The sequence below is a fragment of the Cryptomeria japonica genome, chromosome 10 (assembly GCF_030272615.1).
Source record: "Cryptomeria japonica chromosome 10, Sugi_1.0, whole genome shotgun sequence".
Classification (NCBI taxonomy): domain Eukaryota; kingdom Viridiplantae; phylum Streptophyta; class Pinopsida; order Cupressales; family Cupressaceae; genus Cryptomeria; species Cryptomeria japonica.
Window position 1 is genome coordinate 290,462,006 of NC_081414.1, and position 27,085 is coordinate 290,489,090.

General features: G+C 34.3%; 1 protein-coding gene across 1 annotated transcript in view; it reads right to left on the minus strand.

Moving 5' to 3' along the window:
- Positions 1–17,058: 17,058 nt before the first annotated feature.
- Positions 17,059–27,085, minus strand: part of LOC131040923 (DENN domain and WD repeat-containing protein SCD1) — a 254,969-nt gene continuing 244,942 nt past the window's right edge. Inside the window, exons 30-31 of the mRNA XM_057973881.2 lie at positions 25,820–26,028; positions 17,059–17,400 (exon numbers count right to left, since the gene is read on the minus strand). Coding sequence (XP_057829864.2) covers positions 17,305–17,400; positions 25,820–26,028 — 305 coding nt within the window. The 3' untranslated portion in view covers positions 17,059–17,304. The remainder of the gene's footprint in view (positions 17,401–25,819; positions 26,029–27,085) is intronic.

Genomic DNA, 27,085 nt, shown 5'->3' on the forward strand with positions numbered 1-27,085 from the left:
AAAACCCATTTTTTCCACAATGTTTGCCCCTTTCCTATATCTTTCTCTCATGGACCCATTGACTCCACCTAATATTTTAGGGACTGCAGTAGTTGTTGGAGTGGGCTCAACCTCATACTCATCATCATCTTCACTCTTGTCATATGTTGTTGTGGGATGCTCCATATTCCACAATTTGCTAAACTCTTCATCCTCGTCGATGGTCTCAAATTCTGCACTAGTCTTTAGTTCACCGAGATTCTTCCTCATAGTCCAAAAATCATTTATTTTGGTTTGAGTCCAATAACTCTCTTTACATTCTTGCAGAATTGATTTGGGAATAGATTTGTTAGATGGATTAGCAGATTTTGGTAGAAATTTTAGGACCTCCTATTTTGGATGTCCTGGCCATCCTCTGTTGTCCTTTGTGTGTGAATGCCATAATTTGTGATGACATTTCTACTGTTGAAATGTTATTGTCAGCGGCAATTTTCTCCATCTCTTTTTTTACCTCATCATAGGAGTCCATGTTTCTAAGCTTTTATAGCAATGGTTTACTTTCATGTTGACATAATGCTGAAGAGTTACCATTTTTCTTAAGCCTTGTTTGAACTACACCGATTGGATCATATTGTCAGAGACCCTCATCACCAAAGCTAAAAACTGTCAAAAAATCATGTGCCACATTGAATGCTTTTCTCTCAAATGTGAACCCTCCACATGAGAAAGGCGAGGAAGGAAATATGCTCTTCTTTTGTTGACCATGGAAGTGCCTATCTATGCTCTCCAACTGTCGTACATATTCCAATGCAAATACCCTCTTTGTCACATGTATTGGAAGTCTGTATGGTTTTACTGTTGATCCGTAAAACCTTAACACAACGAATTCTTCCATGAAGAACCAGTCAGCCAATTGTATTTGACTTCCGCGTTGAATGCAATCTCTACAAGACATGTATAATCTAGGCATTGGAGTGCTTGTAATTTGATTATATATTGGTGCCAAAAAGAAGTCTACAAAATGGTTGTAGTTCTTTCTGTTATCATGCATCCTTATCTTTGGTGTCCATTCATATATTGGACACTCTTTTCTGTTCCAAGTCTTCTCATCAATCTTATAGTTCACAATTTGAAGATTGTTGGTCTCGAATATTGCATGATACTTGGATAGAAGGAGATATCACAAGTAGGATGAGAACCTAAATGTCTTATAGGAACCTTTTTTGATCATTAGTAATTGTTTTTGCGTGGATTGAACAATGTGCTCAATAAAATTATATCTTATTGGCTGACCTACACAATGGATCCTAAAAATCATTTCAAGAAGGCTTGCACCCACTTCCCTATCATTTTCCAATCCCAGGCAAAATGGCAGCAAGGAAATAGTATCCCCAACCCATGGAACAAAAATGTTAGAATCATAAGGAGGCTTATGATTCTGATCCAATTGAGTACCACGCTTTATTAGAGCTTTGATAAATGAATCTTTGCGACTTGAATCGAGACTCTTATAATTCTCTGCCAGCTTTCCTAGGTCAATTTGGACATTTGAGTTTTGTGCTTCAAACCCTAGGTTCAACAAACGAGCAAATTCTCCCACGTTTATGGATAGAATTTCCTCTTTTGTATTTTTATTGACAATTGTTTTTTTATCTTCATCATAATTTTTGGCATAGAGCATGACAAAATCAGGGCAAGGGAATACTTCAAGTAAAACCATGCTTCCCAATCTAGCATCACACGATGCGATTTTATTTGTTCTTAGTTTTAACATTGCGTTGAAAACAATAAATCTTGTTCTGGATGGATCTGCCGCCTTATTAGACAATGCATATCTAATATCTATTATACACTTTTCACCATGGATAGCAGGGTCATAAATATCATGGTATTCATTAGTGAAACCTAGTGTTTTAACCAGTTCGGTTAGGTACATTTTTTTTTTCACTTGTCTTCCTGTTGAACTATTGCTTCCCATTTTCCCCATCGCTGTTATTGTTAATAATTCAAAATAATGCTAGATACAAACCTGAAAATGCTAACCTTCAAATTGGACCACGAGATTAAAAAAAATTTAAAAAGGCAGGATGTGTTCTAGATTTTACCCGAAATTTGTATTTCACTAGATTGGCGCATACAGTCTCTGTTGCAACTTGCATTCCTCAATCTAGTAGTTGTTTCATAATCTCCCTCGATTTACTGGTTTGTCCATGAAATGAAATACGATTATGATTTATGAGTCACTTGTTTTGAAAACTCTGAAAAGTAAAAAAGTAATACTTAAGGCAGAATATCTAGAATCATGTTGTAATTTAAATAATAATTATTAATATCTATTTGTCGCCGAAGGACAAAACATTCATTACTTCACTTTCAGTCTAAATTCTGAGGACATCAAATGTAAAACGTTCAATTCCGGGTGAAGTTCTCACAAAATGTGTTCACTTCCCACATTCGGGCCGAAATCCACCCTAAGCCGTTGATCTTTGCTCATCCAACAGACGATGGTACCTGTTGTCAGATGTCATGGGTCCCATGAATTCTACCATTTTTCGGGCATGTCACCACACTCAAGTCACTTTTCAAGACTGCTTTTTAAGTCTGTTTAATCATTTTAAACTTCTGCCCAAAAAAGAGCTTTATAGACTGAAATATATTTAATTAAATTTAAAACGTTCAATTCCGGGCAAAGTTCTCACAAATGTGTTCACTTCCCACATTCGGGCCGAAATCCACCCTAAGTCGTTGATCTTTGCTCATCCAACGGACGATGGTACCTATTGTCAGATGTCGTGGGCCCCATGACTTTTGTCATTTTTCAGGCACGTCACCACACTCGAGTCACTTTTTGGGAGTCGAGACTATTTTTAAAGTCTGTTTAATCATTTTAAACTTCCACCCGAAAAAGAGCTTTATAATTATAGACTTAATTATATTTAATTAAATTTAAAACGTTCAATTCTGGGCAAAGTTCTCACAAATGTGTTCACTTCCCACATTCGGACCGAAATCCACTCTAAGTCGTTGATCTTTGCTCATCCAAGGGATGATGGTACATGTTGTCAGATTTCGTGGGTCCCACGACTTCTGTCATTTTTCGGGCACATCACCATACTCGTGTCACTTTTTGAGACTGTTTTTTAAGTCTCTTTAATCATTTAAAATTTTAAACTTCCACCCAAAAAAGAGCTTTAGAGACAATTATATTTCATTAAATTTAAAACGTTCAATTCCGGGTGAAGTTCTCACAAATGTGTTCACTTCCCACATTCGGGCCGAAATCCACCCTAAGCCATTGATCTTTGCTCATCCAACAGACGATGGTACCTGTTGTCAGATGTCGCGGGTCCCATAATAAGAGACATTTAAAGATGTGCAATAGTTTGAGATAACTATTAAATATAATGTTAATATTATTTGTAAAAATATGAAATTCAAAAATAGTATAGAACATAAAACTTAGTTTCTAGAATAAAAAACATAACTAAATAAAAATATAAATTTTGATATACAATTTGAAAGTAAAAGTTTAATATAAAAAAGAAAACATTCAATATTAAATCTAAAATATTAATTTAAAGTTTAACAAAATTCTTTAAAAATATGTTTACGATATATAATTTTAAAAAAAATAGTTTAAAAATATCTATAAAAGTTCAACATAAATTTAGTGTAATATAAATTTTAATTTAATTTAATTTAATTTAATAAATAAATAAAGACTAAAAATATATATAAAAGTTCAACATAAATTTAGTTTAATATAAATTTTAATTTAATATAATTTTATTGATAAATAATGTGGTGAATCTTATTGATAAACCTACACCTCCTAAGGACCTATGCATTATGCATTACCTGTAATCCTAGATTCCTAGTGAGACTATTGAAATTTGAAACACTTGATGGCCCACTATAAGTCTATATATCACCTGCAAAGATCAAAGACATACTCTCACGAGGGGTTCTCATTGATGATTGATCCAACATATATGGTGAATGTAATAAGTTAAGAATATCTTTATACTTTACAATTGCATGAAGTAACAGATTGATATTAGATGGTTTCTCTTGTCCTACTATAGGTTCTATTACTCTTCCCGTTAAGGTTGGTACTAAGTGCTTAGATGACAGTTTTGCTATCATTCCTAAAACCTACTTCAGATCAATTTTGTGTGAAGTTGGGACATCCTTGCCCTTGGTTCTCTTCCATGAAAGCGATCCCATCTAGCCTTCATAAATGTCTCAAATTTCTTCATTATGACAAAATCTTAACTATAAATCATAGCATGTACCCAGTACCAACCCATGCATGCACTAGTTCAAAACTTCAACAACAAGTAAGTTGGTCTTTTAGTTTTAATTCACTTGTTTTTCACGAGATAAACTTCTCTTTTATATATATTTATAAAATTATAATCAACCATAATCAATGTACAAATAATTAATGGAACGAATTGATTTTTTTTTATATATTAAATATAGAAGAAGAAGAATTACATAAAAAAGATCACGATATTAAATTTATTTTCATTGTTTAACAAAATATTGAAATAACGTAGCTCATAGACAAAAAGCATTTGAAAAAAATTATTTATAAAAATGAAATAGAATTATAGAAAGCATTTTTATATCCATAAGACTGTAAGAGGCAAACTGAAACAAACTGCAATCTGAAAAATTATCATTAATATTTATGCTTTGGAAATTTACAATTTTTACTTCCGAGACTTGAGTCTCTCAAAAACTTAAAAGCCAAAATGAGTGAGCCACTGAGCCTGTGAGGTTTCGAGGACATAGGCAAAAAAAAAACTACTAGGGAGTCGGGGCTAGGGCACAGGTAGTGGATGATTTACAACTTTGCCCTAAGAATATGGCCCTCCTTCCATGTAGAATTCTTCAGACAACATAAGCTAAGAGAATTCGTCAAGCCACATGTAGTTTAGTCATCCAGGAGCAACCATTTCTGGAGGAAGTCCCTGCCAATCCGTGCCCATTTCCTGTGATGCGTCAAGTACTCCACATTCAGGTTCAAGAGAAACGGTTGCCTGACCACTGGCACTGTTTGGTCAGGGAGGAGAAGCTTGGATAATTCACTCGCCCAAGGGATCCACACCCCTACTTCTGCAAGGACGACAACAGTAATGTCGTCTCCAAGGAAGCCTTCCTTAAAAACCTTCCTCAACAACATCAACATATCCATCTTGTCTCCTCCGAGGTCCAGAAGAGACGCTAAGAACCGAGATGTAATGTCTATGTTAACACGGTATCTATTTTCATTTCCTAGAAACTCTCTGCCCAACACCATCCACACAACCTCATTGGTGAACGACCCAACCTCCTTGTAGACTGATTGGAGGGTTGGGTCTCTAACGGAGCCTAGAAAGGCCCTCTATTCCTCTGCAGAAATGCTTCTCAAGCGGATGGGAGTGCCCATCTTGAGAAATCAGATTAACAAATTAAACAACCCGAGCCTATAAACCTAAACCAGAGGAAGAATTTAAATACTGTGATCTCTGACGATTTATCTACCAAATGGCAAAGGCTAATTGAAGATGAAAGAAGCAGAGATCATATATAAATAATTGAAGCTCTTGATTGTAATAATTACTTCTCTAACTCTATTATTTCTTTAAAAAAATTTGAATCCTTTCGTATCTTTGCAAATCTTTCCCATAAATGCACTAGTGTGCGAAATTGGAAACAGCTATAAACCAGTACCAAGTTGGCAAGTACCACATTGGAAGTCGTGGGGATGGAGTGGATTGTAGTAAGTGAATAGATATATATTAAATGACCAAAATTATCGATCATGATTCGTGGCATTTGATACATGTCTATTGAATCCAATTCCCTTCCGGGCACTTTCTGGTGAGCTATGTTCTCTTCAGAAAATTGGGCCGAAATAAAACTTCATCCATTGATCTACGATCATCGAACGATTTAAAATCATTGATGGATTTTAGGTATGTGTCACCCTTCACGTGTCAAAGAGGTCACGCTTATTGATACATCATGTAGAGTCCAAACTCGATGTGATGTATTGATGTGATGTGATGTGCCTTGTCTATTAATGGCAATGAATTCATGAAATCGCCAATAAAATATATATTTTTCCATAAATAACAAAATATTCGCCAAAACAAATTAAATAATTTTCAAGCGGTGGATAAAAATCACCAATACATTTAAATAATTTTTCCTTTAGAGTAAAATTTTTCGCCCATACAATTATATATTTGTTTCTTTTAACAAAAATTATTTGCCTCCTACAATATATATTTTCCTCATAGAACAAGGTATTATTCGCCAGAAATTTATGAAATTTTCGTACCCTAGAAAAAAAAATCGCCAATACAAAATAATTTTTTTCCCTATTTTGAAAAGAAATTTCACCATCAATATGAAAATTTCTCCCCAAAAATAATGTCTGATTCGCCAGGATTTTACACAGTTGCACGAGGGGTGGTTTCTTAAAGTTATCCCTGGTTATGGTGGTCCTATTTGGATCCGGTTAGACTTTCTGTGTTACTTCACTAAGGGTTTCTACCAGTTGGTGAAGCGTGTTGGATTTTGGTCTTAGCGGAATTTCCGGTAGATGAAATTGTTTGGTTACTTGATTTAGGTTCATGCTATGCAATGTAAATCATAATAGTGGTCTGGTGATACCGTGTAATGTATTTTTTGTTATTATGGGTTAATGGGTTTAGAGTTTAGCCGACCTTGTCAATAAGGTTGATGATATGTATTTATAGGTGACTTATTCATGTAATTTGCATAGGGATGGGATCGATGGTTATGTCTGCATTATCAAAGGAAGGTTTATGTGTGAACAAGTGATATATCATTCGATGAAGGTTTTTGTATTGTAGGGCAAACATCTGTGCTTAACCGAAACTGTATCAAGCATTAGGAGATGCTACTTTCACAGTTCATTCTTTCCAGATTGTAGTCCGATGTTTTTGTAAGTCAGTGAGACTTCTTTTTGTGATGAGTAGTGAGCTCTAGGTGGTTGGCCTGGTTGCAAGTGCAATCTCCATTGTAATTTCACATACTATTGCAGAAGTATTATCTAATTGTGGGTAGGGTTTACCACCGTGGTTTTTCCCTTTATCAGGTTTTCTACATCAAAATATTGGTGTTGTGTGTACTGTGCTTTCATGTTCTATCCTTCATTGTGTTGGTTTCTTTGTGCTCCATTTTAATGGTTTTGATATGCATTAATTCTGATTTCTGATGGTAAGCTGATTCACCCCCCCTCTCAGTTTACTCCCGGTATCAGATCTGTCTAACAAAAACAACTTTCAGAAACTACATCCCCATGAAAACTTGACACACCGCTTTGACACATGGTGGCCTTGCATGCCACCGAGAAAAACTTAGGTCGAGGGCCTCTCAAACTTCCACCTGATCAACACGTGAGCATACAAAGATAAACATTTCATAACACAATAAAGGGAAAGAGACTGCAAAACAAAAGGGGTAGAGAAAAAGGAGAAGCCAAAGGACCCTTGTAGATCTATTCTATAGTAAGATCATTTTATTTTTGTTGTGGCTGGATTTGGATAGTAGATCCAAGCTATCCTTCGTTGTTTCCCCTCCAAAGGGTTTCGTTGTAAATCTTGTGTGTTTTCTATTATTATGGTTGTTAAATTTAAATATGTAATTTTTGTCTAATACTAATTTACCTCACTTAGTATAAATTTGTGCTCATCAATTGGTATCAAAGAGAGTTCCTTCTATAATAGTCTAACTGCTAGAAGGTAGATCTCAAGAGCACAAATGGTTTGTCAAGAAGGTTTATCTTCAAATAGAGCTTCATTGTTTGACAAGACAAAATACATTTTGGAGCATAAGGATGCAAACTTATCTAATGTCCCTTGGCTTTGATATTTTGCAAACCAATTGTGAATAGTTATCAAGCTCCAAAACCCTCACCAACAAATAAGTCTTGAAAAAAGGCTTGTGAAAACAATACAAAAGCTATGAAAACTATCTTGTGTGGTCTACCATAATTTAAGTTTGTCAAAGTGATGCATTGTGAATAAGTACATGAGATATGAGATAAACTTCACCATGTCGATGAAGGCAATGACAAGGTCAAGAAGGCTAAGCTCCAAACTCAAAAGACAATTTGAGAGCCTGTAAAATGAAAGACGAAGGATATGTTGCAACATACCTCCATTGTGTGGATGAATTTGTTAACACCATTAGAGGACTTGGAAAAATGATTGAAGAACCAATGATTGTGCAAAAGGTGCTAAGGTCTCTCCCCTTAGGATTTGATGCCAAAGCTTATGCCATTCAAGAAATGAAGGATCTAAATTCATTAGCAACAAATGAATTGCATAGATCTTCATTTCTAATGAAATGAGAACTACAAATGAGAAGCCATCAAAGAGAGATGTAGCCTTCAAAGCTTCAAAGAAGGTGAAGAATGGAGATCCTGAATCAAGCAATGAGTCGGATGCAAAGGAAGCCCATTTTGTGAGAAATATGAAGAAAGGATTTGAAAAATACAAAGACAAGCTACCGTTGAATTGTTTTAATTGTGTAGAATAAGACATTTTGTTGCTAAGTGTCCATATGCACAAAAAAATGATAGTAATGATGGATATCAACAAGAAGAAAGGGAGCAACCATCATTAATACAAAAAGAAGAATTTCAATAGACACAATAGAACTCTATACTCCAAAAGGGAGAACAACTCATTTGAAGAGAATGATGAAAGTATCTGAGACAGTGACATAGAAGAGAATCTATTCATGATAGCAAAAACCAGGGTTGATGTCATGAAAGGTGAAGACAACTATGTGAAAGAAAAGATGGATTTAGAAGAAAAAGATATTGAAATCGAAGAAGTGGATCTTGAAGAATAAATCATTTGTGCCACATACAAGATCAAGAAGCTTAAGAAAAAGAATTTGAAACAAAAAAAATATTAAGAAGAGAACCGTGATTCAAAAGAAAAAATGTCACAAAGCCTTGAGCAATCAGAAAAGATCACCATTATCTTGAAGTTTCAACAAGAAGATGTAAATATGATTGAAGAGGTCGTGAAAAATTGGTTGAAGAAAAAGGAAGAAGTTTGTGAGAAGCTAGAGTGTGGAATTGTTACCTTGAGGAAGGAATTGGAGAAAACAATGGCTTAGTTGAACAAAAGCTTTAAGTTTGGTAAGAAATTGAAATTCTTGATGAAATTATCAATTGCTAAAGGTCACCATTCATTGAAAATGGTATTGGCTATGAGGAAGATCAAGATAATACTAAAGAAGATCAGAATCCAATAGCAACCAAACCACCAAAGAGGATAATGTAGAAAAGCCTAAAAACCATATGAATGCACCCAAGGGGACCATCAACAATGAATGCAACAAGAAAGAAAATGATAACAAGGGTTTCAAAAGATCATTTCCTTGGAGACAACCTCATATGACCAAGCTAAAAATTTATTTCTTTGGTTATTACTTTTTTGTAATCATTTTGTTCATAAAGGAACAAATTATAGAGAAAATGCAAGAAATAATTGTGGAGCAAAAACAAAAGTTCTTTTGGTTTCTTCAAAAGAAACTACAATCCATTTTCTCATTTGTTGAATTACAATGGCATATGTTATAAGTGCAACAACTTTGGTCATATAGCATGTTTTTATAGAACTGGTTTTGTGGAATCTCTTAAATAGGACAAGAAAGTGGATACCTCTGATGATCAAAAGGAACAACCCGCAAAAGTGCAAAAAAGGAACTGGAAGCAAAGAAAACAACAAAATGGGAAGTATATGCTAGTGCAAACTTCTTTTCAAGCTTAATATGAAGGAAACAAATGGTGCATTGCCAGTGGATGCTCAAGCCACATAACAGGGGACAAGTGAAAGTTTCCCACTTTGAAGACAAAGACAATGTACTATAAAATTTGGAGATAAAGCTACAACAAGGATAACTAGAAAAAGGTACTCTTATCTTGAATAATGAAAAGAAAAAAATTGAAAATGTCTTATATGTTGAAGGTTTGAAGCACAATATTCTTAGTGTTAGTAAAATGTGCGATCAAGGACACACCCTCACATTTCATGCTCAAAGGTTGTGAGATTAGGAAGGCATGTACAAAAAAGTTAGTTGTAAAGGCAAATTAAACATCAAATAACCTATACATCCTTAGTGAGATCAAGAGAGATGTTATATAGGACAAACATATGAAAGTTGGTTATAACATAGAAGAATGAGCCATATGAACTTTTGATGATTAGACACCATATGTCAATTATTGATAACCTATTATATGTGATAGTATCAAATCTAGACATTATGCAAGAGAGCCTCATGTGAAAGAAGTCAAAAGAATATTCACATACCTAAAGAGAATTTTGTAATTTTATTTTTGGCCTCTTAGAGGTGAAGATCTCTCATTAGCAACATATATAGATACAATTAGGAAAGCAATGTTTGATGATAGCAACAATGTCATGTTGCAGAGGTAAAACATATAAGAGAGGCAAAATACATAATGGTGATGTCATGTTGCATACAAATTCTTTGGATGAAGCAAACATTGAAAGACATTGGATAAAGAACAATATGTCAAATTGGAGTATCTAAGGTAGAAAAAATTGAGTGCTTAAGCAGAAGCACATATTTTAGGGAAGCTAATGACTATATTATATTTTAGCCTTGTAGATTTCTTGGTGATATGCTTTTATGAGATAGCTCAATGAAAGATTGGCTAGTGGATTTTAGGAAGAGGTAGAGTTATAGGAAAGGAGAAACTAGCGTCATTGATGTCAAGAGGAAGAATTGCATAAAGGGGGAGGATTCTTTGTGAGAGTGGAGCATTACAAAAGCAAGAGATTATTAAGTTCTTGTTGTGTTCACAACTCATTAATTTTTTGCAAGGTTACCATCAATGGCAAAGGTGAAGATCGTCGAAAATGTCATTAATGTCAAATTGTGTTTTTTTTAGTAAGGGAGACTATTGGAAATATGGTCACTTATGTTAGAGTGGGATTGTTGGAAATATTGTCATTGATAAAAAAGGTTGTTGATGTCAAAGTTTGACATGTTGTTTGTTATATTGGCTTGAATTGTTTGGCCGACACAATTATAAAGGCCATATTTTTGAAAGAGGTGTAATTGGAGGTTGACTTATGGAATTTTATTATTTTGAAAGAGGTGTAATTAGAGGCCGACTCGTGGAGTTTTATTATTTTAGAGGTGTAATTGGAGGTTGACTCATGAAATTTTATTTTTATGGTTTAATTTTATAGGATTTCTCTATGTATTTTATGCTTGGTCACACTGTTAAGGAATTGTTGTCCTTGAAAGTGCAACTTTAAGTGGTAATGCCATTAAGGATGTGTGTTTCAAATTATATTTAACTTAACTTGGTGAAACAATAATGGAAAAAAATGTTGTTGCCCTTGTGTTTCTCATTGTTGCCTATAACCCTAACACTTAGTTCACATTTTCACCTACAATTGCATCTAGGTGCCATTGGTGCATACATTAGTAATTGTGTGCATTTGGGAGTTGTCTCCTTTGGTTGCAGACTCCACTCACAAGATCCCACAACTTTAACACCTATTGCAACTAATATTCCATTGCTTTATGCTCCTACTAAACTTGATGACAACGCTGGTTTGTCTACCCTCCATGCTATTGATTGTGTTCTTGTTTTAGCGACTAGATTCTCTTGGGTGCTATGTTGCTAATATTGAAAAGCTTGATTCTTTAGAGTTGGGTTGCCAATGGTCCTACATGACCATACTTAGTTCAGGGTTGTTGCCCACCCTTTGTTATGAGATAAATTATTCCACCTCTTAATGTTAGACCAATTTGGGTTTGACTTCCAAATCTTTCTAACTTTGGGAAGATTTTTTATTGGACCATTATCAATGCAATTAATCATTTCTCAAAGGTTGACTCTACTCATTCTTACATGGTTCCCTCTATGTTTCTCTACAGTTTATTAGACATAGATGTCCACAAGGCTCTTCATGAGCATATTGTTTTAATGGTGATCGATAGGCCTTAGGACCAATTGCTTGACTATGATAATCTCCTCTTAAGATGTAGATGGCATTTTTTCATTGACCACCTAACTTCTTATTGTCGACTATCTAGGTGTAAGGGGGTAGTTATGTCATGGAGGTTTCATTGAAAAGATTACTTGACTATAAATGCTTCCAACTCTAGCCAATGGCTTCTCTCATAATGTTGAATCTTCTCTTCCTATTCTCCTTGCAATAGGTAAGTGTTCGTGAGGGATTTTCTCATGCAATTGGTGCAACTCTAGAGAGTCCCACCCACTATCTAATCTAGCTTCTAAGTGTCTATCTTTCTTTGCTCCTATTATACTTTCAAATTCAACACAACTACCTATTCTTGAGGAAGTTGATTGATGATTGGCAAACCATCTAGATATTCATTTGTTTCTATTGTGCCCATGTATGAACCCTTTGAGGAGGAGTCCTCTTAGGTCCAAAGACTTGGTTGATAACATATCTTGGACAATTGTCAATGGTAGATAAAGATCTTCCCAAATCTATCTCCCAATCACATGCGAAAGCGTAGGGAGTGAAATTAAATAAGGTAGGGTCTAGCATTGTTTAGGCTAGATCCTTAGGTACTCTTTTATGATTAGCAACTTGGTTGCAATTCTCCTAGTTTCCAATTGACTGCAACTGTGTTTTCCTCCCATTGAGTTTGTTGTGTATGCTTTGAGCTATTTTATTTGATGTATAGGGTTTATGGTCCTTCAAAACCAATTTGCCTTAATCAAGAGCTTATATTTTCACTCAATGTTTGTTTATAATGCTTTTTAGCCATTATAGTCACCTTGATTATGATTTTTTAATTTAACTTCCACCATGAAAAGATGACTTCACTTATGTTTTTATTTACACTTGTTGCATTTTATAGCCACTATAACAAGTCTTGTGGTTTTTAAGTGACATATCCACATGAATGATATGGAATAACTTATCATTCAAACCTTTAATATTTGGTGACACATTTTAGCCAATATTGCTAGTATGGTTATGCTTTTAACGTACAATCACCACTAAAATTGTTAAAAATAACTTAACACAAGGAACTCTTTTACACTAGTTACACATTTTACTACCCTTTCCTTCTAAATTGCCATTTTTGCTTAGCTAGGTCATTGTCAAAAGACAATTTGGAGTTAGATGGTTTCTTCTTTTCCATTGTCACAAATTTCTTCCATCATTACTACTTTTAGCCACTCTTTGTAATTCTACTACTAGCATTCCATTGTTTGGACAAGTGCTAGCAAGACTTTGAAGACTTTTTCCTTTATTATTCTTACTTTCTAACCTTTGTCAGCATAGCACTCTCTTTCACCTTGGAGCCTTTAAGCACCAAAAGATTTTGATCATTATAATTCATCAAGTTTTTAATCCCTAAATAATTTGTGAACTTGGTGAGAAATAAGCTAGGCTATGACTTAATAACTTGAAAATACCATATGACAATTATTGAGCATTTTGACAAGGATATTGATCATAGATTAGATATGAATGCAAATTTTGTGGGTATGCTAATTTTAGTACTAGAGTTTGTCCAAGATGATCTGTTAGTTCTTTGCGTGCCCTTGACAAAATCCCTTGTGCCATATTGAAATTTGGGATAGGTATAAACTAAACCCAAATTCCACTAATGCTAAGATGAATCAATAACATAAGTGCCAACATAAATTAGCCTTTATTAGAATAACTATGGAAATAGAATATTTATATAATTGAATGTTGAGTTAGAAGGGATGCAAAAGAGAGTGATACAAGGATCAATAACCAAATAAATAATGCTAAATGTATCATATTCCAAAATATGTTGATGTTAGACTTGGAAACAATGCCTATCTACCAATTAGTTGCCTAGCATTCTACATTCAGAGGACAAGTTCACGGGTCTAGGGAAAATTTACAACCATGAATCAATACTTGTGCTTCAAATCCATCCTCCAATTTTTAGTGTTTTGTTTTGCAACTTCAATTGATGTATGATCCTACTTTGCCTTATCTAAATGCTTGGAGGCTAGCAATACTTTAAAATAATTTCAAGGATTGTTTTAACATCATAAGGAGTGTTTACTTACATCAATCCATAAAAAAAAGTTATAAGGTATCAAAAAACAAGACGCAAATGCATTAGCATGTTTACTCTTTACTTTTTTTTACAATGCATCAAGTTCAAGCGTGTGGCTGTTAATTATTCCTCTAGAATGAATGAAAAAATGATTGTAATTGATGATTAGAATGAATGTATTGAATGCCTTTAAATAATACTACATAGCATCAAATTACGTCAAAAGTGTATTTAATTGGCTGAATTTTAAATTTTAAATTAAAAAGGGATAGCTTCATGATTACAAGGTCACCATTGCAATTGTAAACTTATCCTACAACAGAACAATAGTCAAATCCATGTGATAAACAACTAAATGCAAGTAGGCATAGAGACAAGTGTGGTATGCATGCATGTAAGAAAAATGCATAAATGTCTATAGAGTCTATAGACAGTTAGGATAAGCCTAGATGCATAGGGATATGTATAAATATATAAAAAATGATATGTATTAGACATTGCCTCAAAACAGAATTAAATTAAAAATGATATTAATATACAAATTCTACCTTTACAAATGCATTCAAACTTCATATTATTGTTTACTAATATTAATTAATAAAAAAATAAGAAATATAAATATCTAATATTATTATTAATTACATTTACAATGTTAACTCTAGGTTTAAGAAGCTCAAAATTTCTAATATGAAAAGAGATGCTCATTTTGCATGTAAAATCCATACCTTAACATCAAACTTTAATGTATGTTTTTTCCAACCCTATTTATATGTTTCATACAAGTATACAAATGTAAAGTTTCTATAATTTATTTATATTATAAATTATTATATATTGTTCCACATTAAAAAACAAGGTTTATTTTAATTTTTTTTACAATTTTATGGTAGTGTTTGTTCTACCCATTTTAAAGCTGAGTTGTTGACAGGATTTTTTTTTTAAATCAATGATGCAAACAAAAGAATAATGGAGAGGAATAACTAGAAATCAAGTAAAACCATGCAGGTGCAATGAAGAGAATCATACACAAAATATACAACATAATTTACACACATTATCCAAATGTGTACGAATTAAAAAAATATTAATGGATATGTAATGTTGAGATTTAAATTATCATAATGAACCCATGGGTAAAAAATTGCTGTTTATGATCTTCCACAACAAAAATGTTAAGTTTTGTGGAATGTGAAATTTGTAGGCTACATAGAATTCTTATAAACTAGCATATATATCTTTAAGAAGTCTATATAAATAATGTTCATAAATATCTTTAAGAAATCTATATAAATAACGTTCATAATATCTTTAGAAATCATATATATTATTTTAATATTATTCTAAGTTGTGACTCTTGGTCTTCCATTGGTTGTATTCTAGTTTGATGCTCGAAAGGAGCTTGTATGAGCTGGTATTTGTAATAAGTTTGTAATTGTTCTATGATACCTAATACAAAAATATTATTTCTTTAAACTAATTTATTTTAAAATATTCATTAAAAAATTATAACCCCATTTCAATAATTTAAATTTCTTTTTAAAAATAAATAATTCAATTTACAACATATAAATAATTCAATTTACAACATACGTTGGTCATAAATCTACATAATTAGAAATGAATTTAATAAAAATATAAACCTATCAAAGTATAAATGCAGCTCAATGAGGAACTGTAATCATTTCCCATTCCACTCAAAAGTCCAAAACAGTTATTTCAGTTCCACCAATTCCGTTTATTGAACAATAAAATCATTATGCTTTTTAAGTTTTAATATTGTTATGAACGGCTGCAATTAAACTTTCTTAGCGAGCTTTAGTCTGAAGTTTTTTTTACACGGATGCCTGACCTCTACATGGCTGCCATTGTAGAACGTCTATCGACGTTAATAATAAAGACAAGCATTTATCACCACAAAGCCTAGCATATGCCCAGTCAATGGATAACATGATGTGCATTTGCAACACCCTAGACAGAACCCATGTACTCTTCCATCTGAAAGTTCAATAACAGTAAATATCCTTTCTGGAATTCATAATTGCATGTAAGAACGAGCTTGATTTCTTGGTCAAGTTAAATATTATGGGATTTTCCGACCTTGATTTTTGAGACGCACAAAGGAATGCTAGGTGACATTTAATGTATGATTTAAATTTGAATATTACTTCATGTTCACCCTTATAAGAAGTATCCTTAATATTTGATAGGGGAACCCTACTACAGGTTACAACAGAGCTGGGGACAGGACCCCATAGCTAAGCACCCTAAGATTTGGGCCTAGTGGGTATGTTAAATGACCTCCAAATAATGTACAGGAAGGGACAACCAATAAGAACTACCATTTTTATCTGGTGTATTTAATCTCAAGGAAAAGTACATTTTTGAATACACAAATAAGTTCGTTTTAAACTTCTGAATAGCATTGTCCAATTGTTATAAATCTTGATTGGCTCGATTACTATAAGTATATATAATATAACACGTAAATTCTTTTTTTATCACTAATTCAAATAATTGTTATTAATATGAACACATATTACCTCGTTGGTCCATGTTACATAGTGTTCCTTCCCCTACCATTGCAATTTATTTGACAGCGAAACCCTACTACAGGTTACATCAGAGCTGGGGAAAGGACCCCATAGCTAAGCACCCTAAAATTTGGGTCTAGTGGGTATGTTAAATGACCTCCAAATAATGTACAGGAAAGGACAACCAATAAGAACTACCATTTTACATTTTTAAATACACAAGTTCGTTCGTTTTAAACTTCTGAATAGCATTCCAATTGTTATAAATCTTGATTGGCTCGATTACTAAAGTACATATAGCATAACACGTAAATATTTTTTGATCACTAATTTAAATAATTGTTATTATTAATATGAACACATCTTACCTCGTTGGTCCATGTTCAACCATAGTGTTCCTTTCCCTACCATTGCAATTTCAAATTCGAAATATTAAGACACCAAATACTCAAACATTCTCATATGGTGAAACTTGGTTAATAATTATGCTTACAATATAACAAAATATAATAGAAGCATATAAACTTATGGTTACATTTGAACAGTCAAAATTCAAAGATACAAGCATACAGCAAAGTCAAGATATAGTATAAATGCAACATGCCTGCAAAATATCGCTTGAATATTACAGGAAAGAATAACACTACTTTTGCTTTGCTTGCAACATAATCTTACATGACTCTCACAAATTTCATACTTGAACTGTTGGTTCCCAAAGCCGAAGAATTCCATTACGACCACCACTGCAGATTCTTCCACGGTCAATATCAGAAGCCACACATCGGACCTGAATAGTTCAAGACTTCCATTAAAATGGTGCACTAATTTTTATTAATTCATAATCAACCTTAGAATAGATGCAACTGCATATCCTGAAAAGTATGAGATTATCTAAATATAGTTTCACATTTCAGTAAACAGATACAATCACCAAATACATTCAAAGCTATCCTAATTAAGTAGGAATTGTCTACATCTTCAAAGCAGCCTACGTGGTATTGATGACAATAAAACTATGATTCTGCTGGTTGCAAAGAATACAGAAGACTAACATTTTTTTATTAAGGGTAAAAGAGGGTTTCCAAAAAGTACTGAACTACAACGATCTCTATTAAGCTGATGAACACATGCAAATCACGATCCACTGAAAATGACTGCTTTCAAGGCTTTCTTTAGATATTTCCTTAGTTATACATCAAATTGTGAGGTGCATGGTGCTAGCATGAAAAAAGTATTTTGCCTAGCTAGTTTTCTTTTAGCTTACCATGTTGAGTCCTATTCGCACTATGTTTAAGCTCATTTAGAAGGTTGAGATATTCTCTCCTCACCTTCTAGGAGGTTACAGAAACTTTTGTCTCACTTCATGTAGGCTCACCAAGTGTCTCAACACTTGTCTATAGAGTCCTAAATGTGTTGCATATTTGGAGAGGTGGTTAGAGTTTGACTCCTACCTTCTCACCTTTTCTTGGTTGCCTTTATATGCAAGGTACCTCTCTTTGTACATTTGGTTACGAGTGACAATTTGATTATGACATGTATTATTCTACTTGTTATTTTATGGAGAGTATTTGTTTTTGCAAGAGATCTTGGTTGTTACCAACATGGTATCAGAGCAAACTTGCAAAATCTCTCCCTTTTAGGCTTGACTTTGAGAGGTTCATGGGCATAAGGTGAGAAAGGGTGCATTGTATAGCAAAAAGGACATCACAATTGCATTCCGGAGGGTCTGCAAATGAATTTTCATATAAAGCACTCCATATTTCGGTGACAAGAAACTTTTTGGTGTTTTTTTGGCACCCCCTAGTTGGGCCTTACAAACATCCATACAATCGTACCATCGTACAGCTGCACCAGCCTTCTTGTTTTTTGTGCAGGAATTTTAAAGTGTAGGTAAAAAAAGTTTTTTAGTTTTCAAAAAAAACTATATTTGTTACCTTTTAAGATACCTGCTAAGTGCTGCACAACATACTGTGCAGGGGGAGGGGGGGCTTAATTTATTTTTAATTCTTTTCCCTTCAGAATATTCTCTTAGAATATTCTCTTAGAATATTCCTTTTTCCCAGACACCTACAAAATATTCTAATAGAATATTGCCTTTTAGGCACAATCAACCTGCAAAATAATCCTCAAGAATATTCCTTTTTTATCCAATTAGATGCCAAATATACATCCAGGTTGTAGTCCATGCGCAATCAGCGTCCAGGCAATGTTCAATCATAATGCTGATGTCAGCATTTTTGGGGCCCTTTATGCACCCCCTCTCTATTGGCCTGCCTAGTTTTTTCCCTCGACTTTGGGAGGCCATATTTTGGTCATACAATGGCTTTTTTTAGTGATTTTTTTTTCGCTCAGCTTATTTTTTCATGCTCTATCCAGTGATATAGTTTATTTTGCATAATGCTGTACAAACACCTTGCACAATCCCAATTTTTGAACTTTCAGAAGCTCTTTTGACCTCATACAAACATTTTTGGGTGCCGTTTTTTTAACCTACAAGATTTTTTGAGCTCTGCGCAGTGGTGATGATTATTTTTCAAGACAGTGTTCTAGAATATCAGATTCTGATTATGTGTCTTTTGAGGCTTTGCACATCTTTTCTATTCTGTAAATGCACTAAAATAAAGTGCCATATCATTGTACGATTTCATGGGGTTCAATGTTTTTGCATTCTGGGGGTTTTATTTGATATTTTTGTCAATTTGTTGAGGTTTGAAAGACAACTTGATATATGTCTTCATTGTCTACCTCTTGACATAAAACATGTAAGAGCTCAGTTTTCAGCATATAATTTTGTAAATGCACTCATATAAAGTGCCACAAAACTTAATTTGTTTTCTTTAGAGGGGTATAGTTGATCTAATATTGAGTCTCATTCCTTTGCACATCATTATGCCCAGTTTCAATTAGTTTGCCATCATCCCTTCCTCATCAGCATTGAGGGAATCATGAAATTTGTGTTGCTGTTTCTAATGCTTTCTATTTTCAGTGGAGCAATTGGGGAACCTTGTGGAGCCTTATGGACTTCACATATTTGCATGGGGATCACACAGACCTACTCTTTTGTATCTCTCATATGGGGGATTCTTTCAGTGGATCATTTTGTGAGATTCATGAACACCAAGCACTTCCAAGTAGTGTACTACGTGACACTCATGCTTTGTTGTTTGTGTTATTTGATCATCATTGTTGAAAACCAAGCACTTCTAAGTAGTGTACCACAAGACACTCATGCTTTATTATTTGTGTTCTTTGATCATTGTTGTATCTATTTATCTACATCTTTTTGAAGTTCGTTGATTTCGGCATACACATGTTCATTTTTCGATGGGGTTTACAATTCTTAACATGCTTGTAGTGTCCCTACTTGTTAGAGATCACTGCCTTGCAAAACAGATTGTTAGAATACAACAAATATACTTATATATCTAATCTAATTTGCAATTAAACTTCAATTACTTAATTAACACTATCTCAATTCTTATTCAATACAAAAGGATACGAGTGTAGTGCTGGGACATGTCCTTAGGCGGCTGTGAAGCTTGCCTTCTTGGAGCCCATCTTGGTTCCAAGCCATACCAGGAAATCGAAGGTTAATTTGATTCTTGTCTTGGATGTAATTTCTTACACCCAAGCCATCCAGGAAATCAAAGGTTAATTCGATTCCTGTCTTGGATGTAATTTCTTACACCCAAGCCATCCAGGAAATCAAAGGTTAATTCAATTCCTGTCTTGGATGTAATTTCTTACACCCAAGCCATACCAAGGAAGACCATCAGACATGATCAATTCCTTGCCTTGGATGATGCATCTCATCATCCAAGTCTACCAGAGAGGATTGGCCAGATCCGTCTCTTCTTGGATGAACTTTATCATCCAAGCCATAACATATATGCATATAGATGTTCAGTATATACTGCCTACCAGGGATTATCATAATCCCTCCATTAGGCTAAGGGAATTTCCTCCCTATAGCCTCCATCATATAATCACATTTTTATATTATATTTTACAATTCATTATTATTTTCCATTCCATAATTTACGTCTACATCTACATATTCTTTAATCCTTTTATTGATCCTAGATATACATAAATATTCTGCATGGGTACCTATATTTATTGCTACATATATATAAGTAAACATTAGTAATATATGTATTTATAAATATGCCTTAATATATATATGTGTGTGTGTGTGGCACACACGTCCACACACATATATACCTTAAGACGCTTAACATCCCTTACTTGTACGCAGATTGCAACATGCGGTTGAAGTTCGCAAACTGTAGCTGTCCCCTGCAGAAGGGAGCCCGCAGTTCTGCTTGGAGTCCTCTCCTCCCTCCTTCCTTCCCCCTTTGTGCTCCATGGAGGCCTTCCCTTATACCCCGTGGAGGGGGAGGGTCGCGACCCACCACGGGGTCCTTTCCGCAGGAAGGGGCATGACAGTGGTCGCAGCCTGGTCTCACCACTTCCCGCGGGGGGGGGGGGGCACCATGGTGTCCTCCCTATACTATGTCACCGTTTATTTCAATAGTTTATTTTCATCAATTAATAATACTTTTCTATGTTATTTTATATATTAAATATTAACATTTAAATTAATCAATCACTTTAAATTAATAATACTTTTAATCATTTATTTATATTTAACTTTTATAAATGAATGATTTAACATAAATAAATAAATGATTTAACATAAATTAACGGTATTATTTAGCAAATTTACATCAGGTGATAAATCCAGGTTTATCACAATGCTTTAGAAGGTCTTCATCACCATGTTCGTTTTCACATGGGCATTTTGTAGGAGGTTTCATCCTTCCATTCTCCCCTTTAGAGGGGAGTTTTGTTCCCACAAGGTTTCTCCCTTTATTTGTTTATGAGAGATTTTTATTTGTACACGAGTACCTTCTCAAGATCTTTTATGTGATTAGCTTATTCCCTAAGTATGGTTTAGCTTATTCCCACTGTAAGAACCTCAAAGGCCCTCAACTCTGACAACTGTAGTTTAGTTGACCCTGTTGCATTTTAAGTTTGTACTTTGCAAATTTTGAACAGCAAGTATACTCTAACTATTACAAGCTCAAAAAGCAACTATAGAGAAACGCCAGAAATCAATAAAAATTCAGTGGTAGCCTGATCAAACCCTTATTACATTTATTCAACCTTAATCTACCTTCAATACATAAACAAGCATTATTAGATAGGAACTGAAAAATACCATGAAAATTCTGGAAACCCTTATTCCTTCCTTGCTGTTGCACACAATCCATAATGACAGTGTGCTATAACTTACTCCAGTCTGACCCGAACAGGCTAACATGATGGCTCAATAGATGATTCCAGGCTAAGCGCATCTGTAGCTATTTTTTATAATATTTTTTGATTCCTCCAACATGCAAATCGCAGACCCTTAGGTGATTGGCGCTAATTCCCAGGCAGCCGTACAGCCACCAATAAATATCTCCTTTGGGTACCTCTGTTTCCCTGTTTGTTGCTGCAACAAAATATTGAAGAATAACGATGCCTCCCTGACTAATAAGCACAAACTTGGTCCTTGAATGAAACCAACTGGAAGAGCAAGTTCAACTGATATTTCATAGCCTCTGATGTTGTTGCACAAGAATCCCACATTTTCTTGTACCGATACCTCTGATCACTGCAGAAGAATCTTCTACTGAAACCCTTGGCCAAAACTCCTCTCAGAGCTCCAAACAAAATATCACAACTTAGCATAATTAAAAGAAGACCAAAAATCTTCTTTTATCTCCTCTTAGGGTTTGGCACGATTTTCAAGAAAGGTACGATTTTGGCATTAAATGAAATTATTAACTTTTATTATTTATTTTTGACTATTGAAGTATAAAAAATAAATCACTTTCAATTTAATATAAAAAGTGGCCCCATCTAATGAGAAATAGACCCTCACTTAAGTTATAACTTAAAGTGACTTTTAAAACATTAAAACATTAAAGTTCGCCATTTAATATTTAATTAAAGTAATTAAATATTAATATCTCTCTAAGTATCCATCAGAATTGCCTACCGTCAGAACTGGAGACTGCCAAACCATACTCTGCCCTTGCCCAACCCACTGGCTATAAATAGCAAGACTGCTAAAAATAGAAAGCATCTCAACCAGAGTCCTGGAGACCCCAAACGAAAGCCAGTCCTGGAGTGCTTACTCTGAAGATGAAGAACAAACTCCGAAGGACCCTCTAACCAACCTCATTAGCCTACGAGAGTCAATGATAGGCTAATCTACTCAGCTGACAAATGTCAACTAGAAGGGGACATCACATTTTATCCTTCCATTCTCCCTTTTAGAGGGGAGTTTTGTTCCCACAAGGTTTCTCCCTTTATTTGTTTATGAGAGATTTTTATTTGTACATGAGTACCTTCTCAAGATCTTTTATGTGATTAGCTTATTCCCTAAGTTTCACTTAAGGGAGGGTGTTAGTGTGAAAAAGTGTTTTATCTAATTGAGTCCTATTCACACTATATTTAAGCTCACTTAGAGGGTTGAGATATTCTCTCCTCACCTTATGGGAGATTAGAGAGACTTTTGTTTGACCTCATGTAGGCTCACCAATTGTCCCAACACTTGTCCATAGAGACCTACACTTGTTGCATACTTGGAGAGGTAGTCAGAGTTAATACTACCTTGTCACCTCTTCTTGGTTGCCTTTATATGCAAGGCACCTCTCTTTGTACATTTGGTTACAAGTGACAATGTGACAATTTGCTTATGACATTTCTCATTTTACGTGCTATTTTGTGGAGAGTATTTGTTTTTACAAGGGATATTGATTGTTACCAACACATGGAACCCTACTTCTACCCCCAAACTATTAAATCCTATTTTAAAAATGGGGACATTACAGCAATGATTTTTTTAAAACTCTTCTACTTTAAGGATTCACTCTCATTGGGTACAACAGCTGCCTCCTAAAGGAGACGATAGTAGGGTGTGTTTTTTAAAATATAATGTTATGTATAATACCTTTTCTAAATATGCTACTTTTATACCATTTTTCCCAAAATATGTGTCTTCTCAACATCTACAGCCATAGAGAACAACTGATGTGACAAGGCCACACAATATTGTTTCCTTTCTATCTCAAATCCAAAGCTCAACAATCTTACAAATGCCTTCAAGAATGCAATAGGTTTTCTGCCTTGCATAAATTAATTTTTTCGATACTGTTGTTCCTCTAAAATAAAATTATAAGATCAAGTCCTAGACATTGATAAGGAAGAACTAGCTCTGGTAGGTTGTACTTGTTATAGATTAAAATTATGAAGTAGTTTTTTCTAGGTTTGATAACCATTCCCAGGTGGGTTTATCAACATTTTACCATAACATCAGTACTGCAGAATGTTTGAATAAATCTACATTAATTTTTCCAAACTGAAAGATCTTAATCAAGTAGAAAGATTAAGTGATTGTTACTTAGCCTCCAACTTCTATGTATTTTTCCTATGATATCGGGTACAGCTTTAGGAGCCCAGGCGTGGATCCAGGTTCAATCCAGGTCCAGGTCCAACCTAGTGCAGTCTCAGGTTCACCCAAGGTACGGCCTGGGCGCTCAGTTCAAAATTTGGCAGACTTTGGGGGTATTTAAAAAGAGAGAAACATAATGTAATCATCTGTTTTCGCTCCGAACTGCAATGGTGTATGAAACCCAACTGTCTTGGTTCTGTCAAGGACAAAACCTCTGCCTACGATGGAAGAGAAAGCTTTGGCTTTCCAATAAAATTTATTTTTGAAGTTTTGTTTTTCTTTTTTCTGCTTTGTCAAATAAAATTTAATTTATTTATACTTTATGTTTTGAATCACGTCAATTTGGTATTTACTTTTGTTTTTTGTTTTTTTTTTAAATAATGCCTGGTAAACTTTTTAACATCATTGGCGACGCTGGCATGACATGCCCTCCGGCTCCATGTGAAACGCTTTTGACCCGGAGCTATGAACCGGTGAGGCCACAACTGGGGTACCTCATTCCCACACTTCACTTGTTCAAACCCGCGAGCACAACAGCCCAGCGAGAAAACAAGGCCTACGAGCACAATGGCCCAGCTGGGGTTTGAACCTTGGTGGCCGCTTCACCAACGAAGTGTTTTAACTGCGACACTACATGTCCGAAGACTATTTACTTTTGTTTTTATTCAATATGTTAAAATTTAATATTTTTAAATATTTAATTAAACTTATATTATAATATATTTATTATTTATGTTATTATATATTATTAATATTTTAAATTAAATTTTTAAACATTTGTTTCTGTCGTGTTTAACTTTATTCATTATTTAAACATACATACATACATACATAAATTAGTTGTACCTGAACCTGTATCATGTACCCGCACCCATACCTGAATTGGCAACTTAGTATTTTTCCATTAAATCCATATATATTCTGAACAGGGTAGGAGATAGAGAACATCCTTGTTTAAACACTAGATTGCAATGGAATTCTTTTGACCAACCTAGGTTAGTTTCTTGTTTGGCAAAACTCCTTAATATAGTCTATAAATCGATACTCCAATACTAGGGACCACTTTTTTTAATTTAATACATCCCCAACGATTTACACTGCCTAAGGATTTTCTGAAATTAACAAAACAAGCAAACAGATCTTTCATATCATGATGGGAATTTTCAATCTTATTCCTAAGCATGAGAATTGGATTAACTCTAGAATGTTAAATTTTGGAGCTAGCTTGAACTTTAGGTCTTAGTCTATTGTAATGCTGATGAGGAACCTCCTCATGAAAACCCATCATTGCATTGTTCTTCCATTTTCCTTGTATATTTTTCAATGATGCATACAACCCTACCCTCCCTTGATTTAAGCACGTGCCTATTGTATGGAACACTCAACTTACCATCGCATACACAACACGACTGAACAAGAATAAGGTGATCTCGATTCTCTTTTATTTTTGAATATATTACTTGGTGCAATGAAAATAATGGAAAGTTTTTCTCAAGAAGGAAACACAACTTGTTATTGAAGACGAATAATCTGAGTGACAAAGAAAACATGAAAAGATATATGACAGCACGAACATCCCCAAAAAAATAGTTCTCATTTGCATATCTATATAAAAGCAAGGAAGGGATAAACGATTATTTTGGGTGAAGCTGTGGGGAAGATTACTAAAGACAAAATAACAATGACACAGAAAGCATACCATAGCAGCAGTTCGTTGTGGGGTCCGATATAGTTGCCATCCTGCCATTTTGCTAGCAATGTTAGAGTCAACACCCGGTCTCTGTTCAATTCGGTGGAACAAAGACATGGAATTATCTGCAGCACCAATAGCTAACCACTGTTCTCCAACCTTGACTGATAATATGTCTGATGAATGAATGCTTATAGTTTTCACGCATTGCAATGAGCCTGCAAAGAAAATATTATGATAAAGCACCTAGTAAAAATTCATTGGTTTGTATAGAAAACAGGTATTTATGAGTTTCCTAATGATAATTTAAAGAATTAGAACATAAAAGACAAGATTTCCATGTACAATTACAAAAGCAGTGAATCTGAATTTAACATAGACGATAGTAATTAAATTCAACGTAGTGCATGCTTACAAGAATGCATCATGTTGAAGTGAACAGACATAAAAATGAACCAAAACCTGAATGCTACGGAAGAGTCCCACTCTTATAAGAAGTTGTTAATAAGTAAATTAAGTAATAGACATGAAATACGCAACCAACTACAGATTAAGATAGTCTCAGTGCAGTGGTAATAAGACACGTTTTTCTCAATGGACAGTGATTGCTACAATGACAGGAGGCAGTTAAGCAGGAAGAGAAACAAAGTTTTTTTTCCGAGTGATGGCCCATTGCCAACCTGTCACCACCAAACTCATAGTTTATTGAAATTAATTCATGAAAAATACCTTAACTTTAAATTTGAAATGATTCAAATTTTGCTAAGTCACTGAACTATTTTGCTACTCTCCACCAGACCTCATCCCACACCAAGAAGCGGGGTGGTGGCTATCTTTTGGGAAATATACAAATAGTAAAAACTGGATTTTCTATTCTTGAAATTGACCACTAAACAGCAGTGAAACAACAAAGATTAGTTTCGTTTAGATAGTCTATGTTCTCAAACTTACATTCCAGGGGCATATCATATACAAATAGTAAAAACTGGATTTTCTATTCTCGAAATTGACCACTAAACAGCAGTGAAACAACAAAGATTAGTTTCTTTTAGATAGTCTATGTTCTCAAACTTACATTCCAGGGACATATCATATATAGTATTATTGTGAGGTATTCACACATTGCCCCATTGCAAGTGGAAACCCCCACTTTTTTTCTGCTTTCTAGGTTGTGTTTAAATCCTTAGCTATTAGCCTTTGCATTAGAGAGGTATTGATGATCAAGAAGCTAGGAGTCAAGTGGATAGCCTTGTATGAGTATGAAGTGAGTGAGTT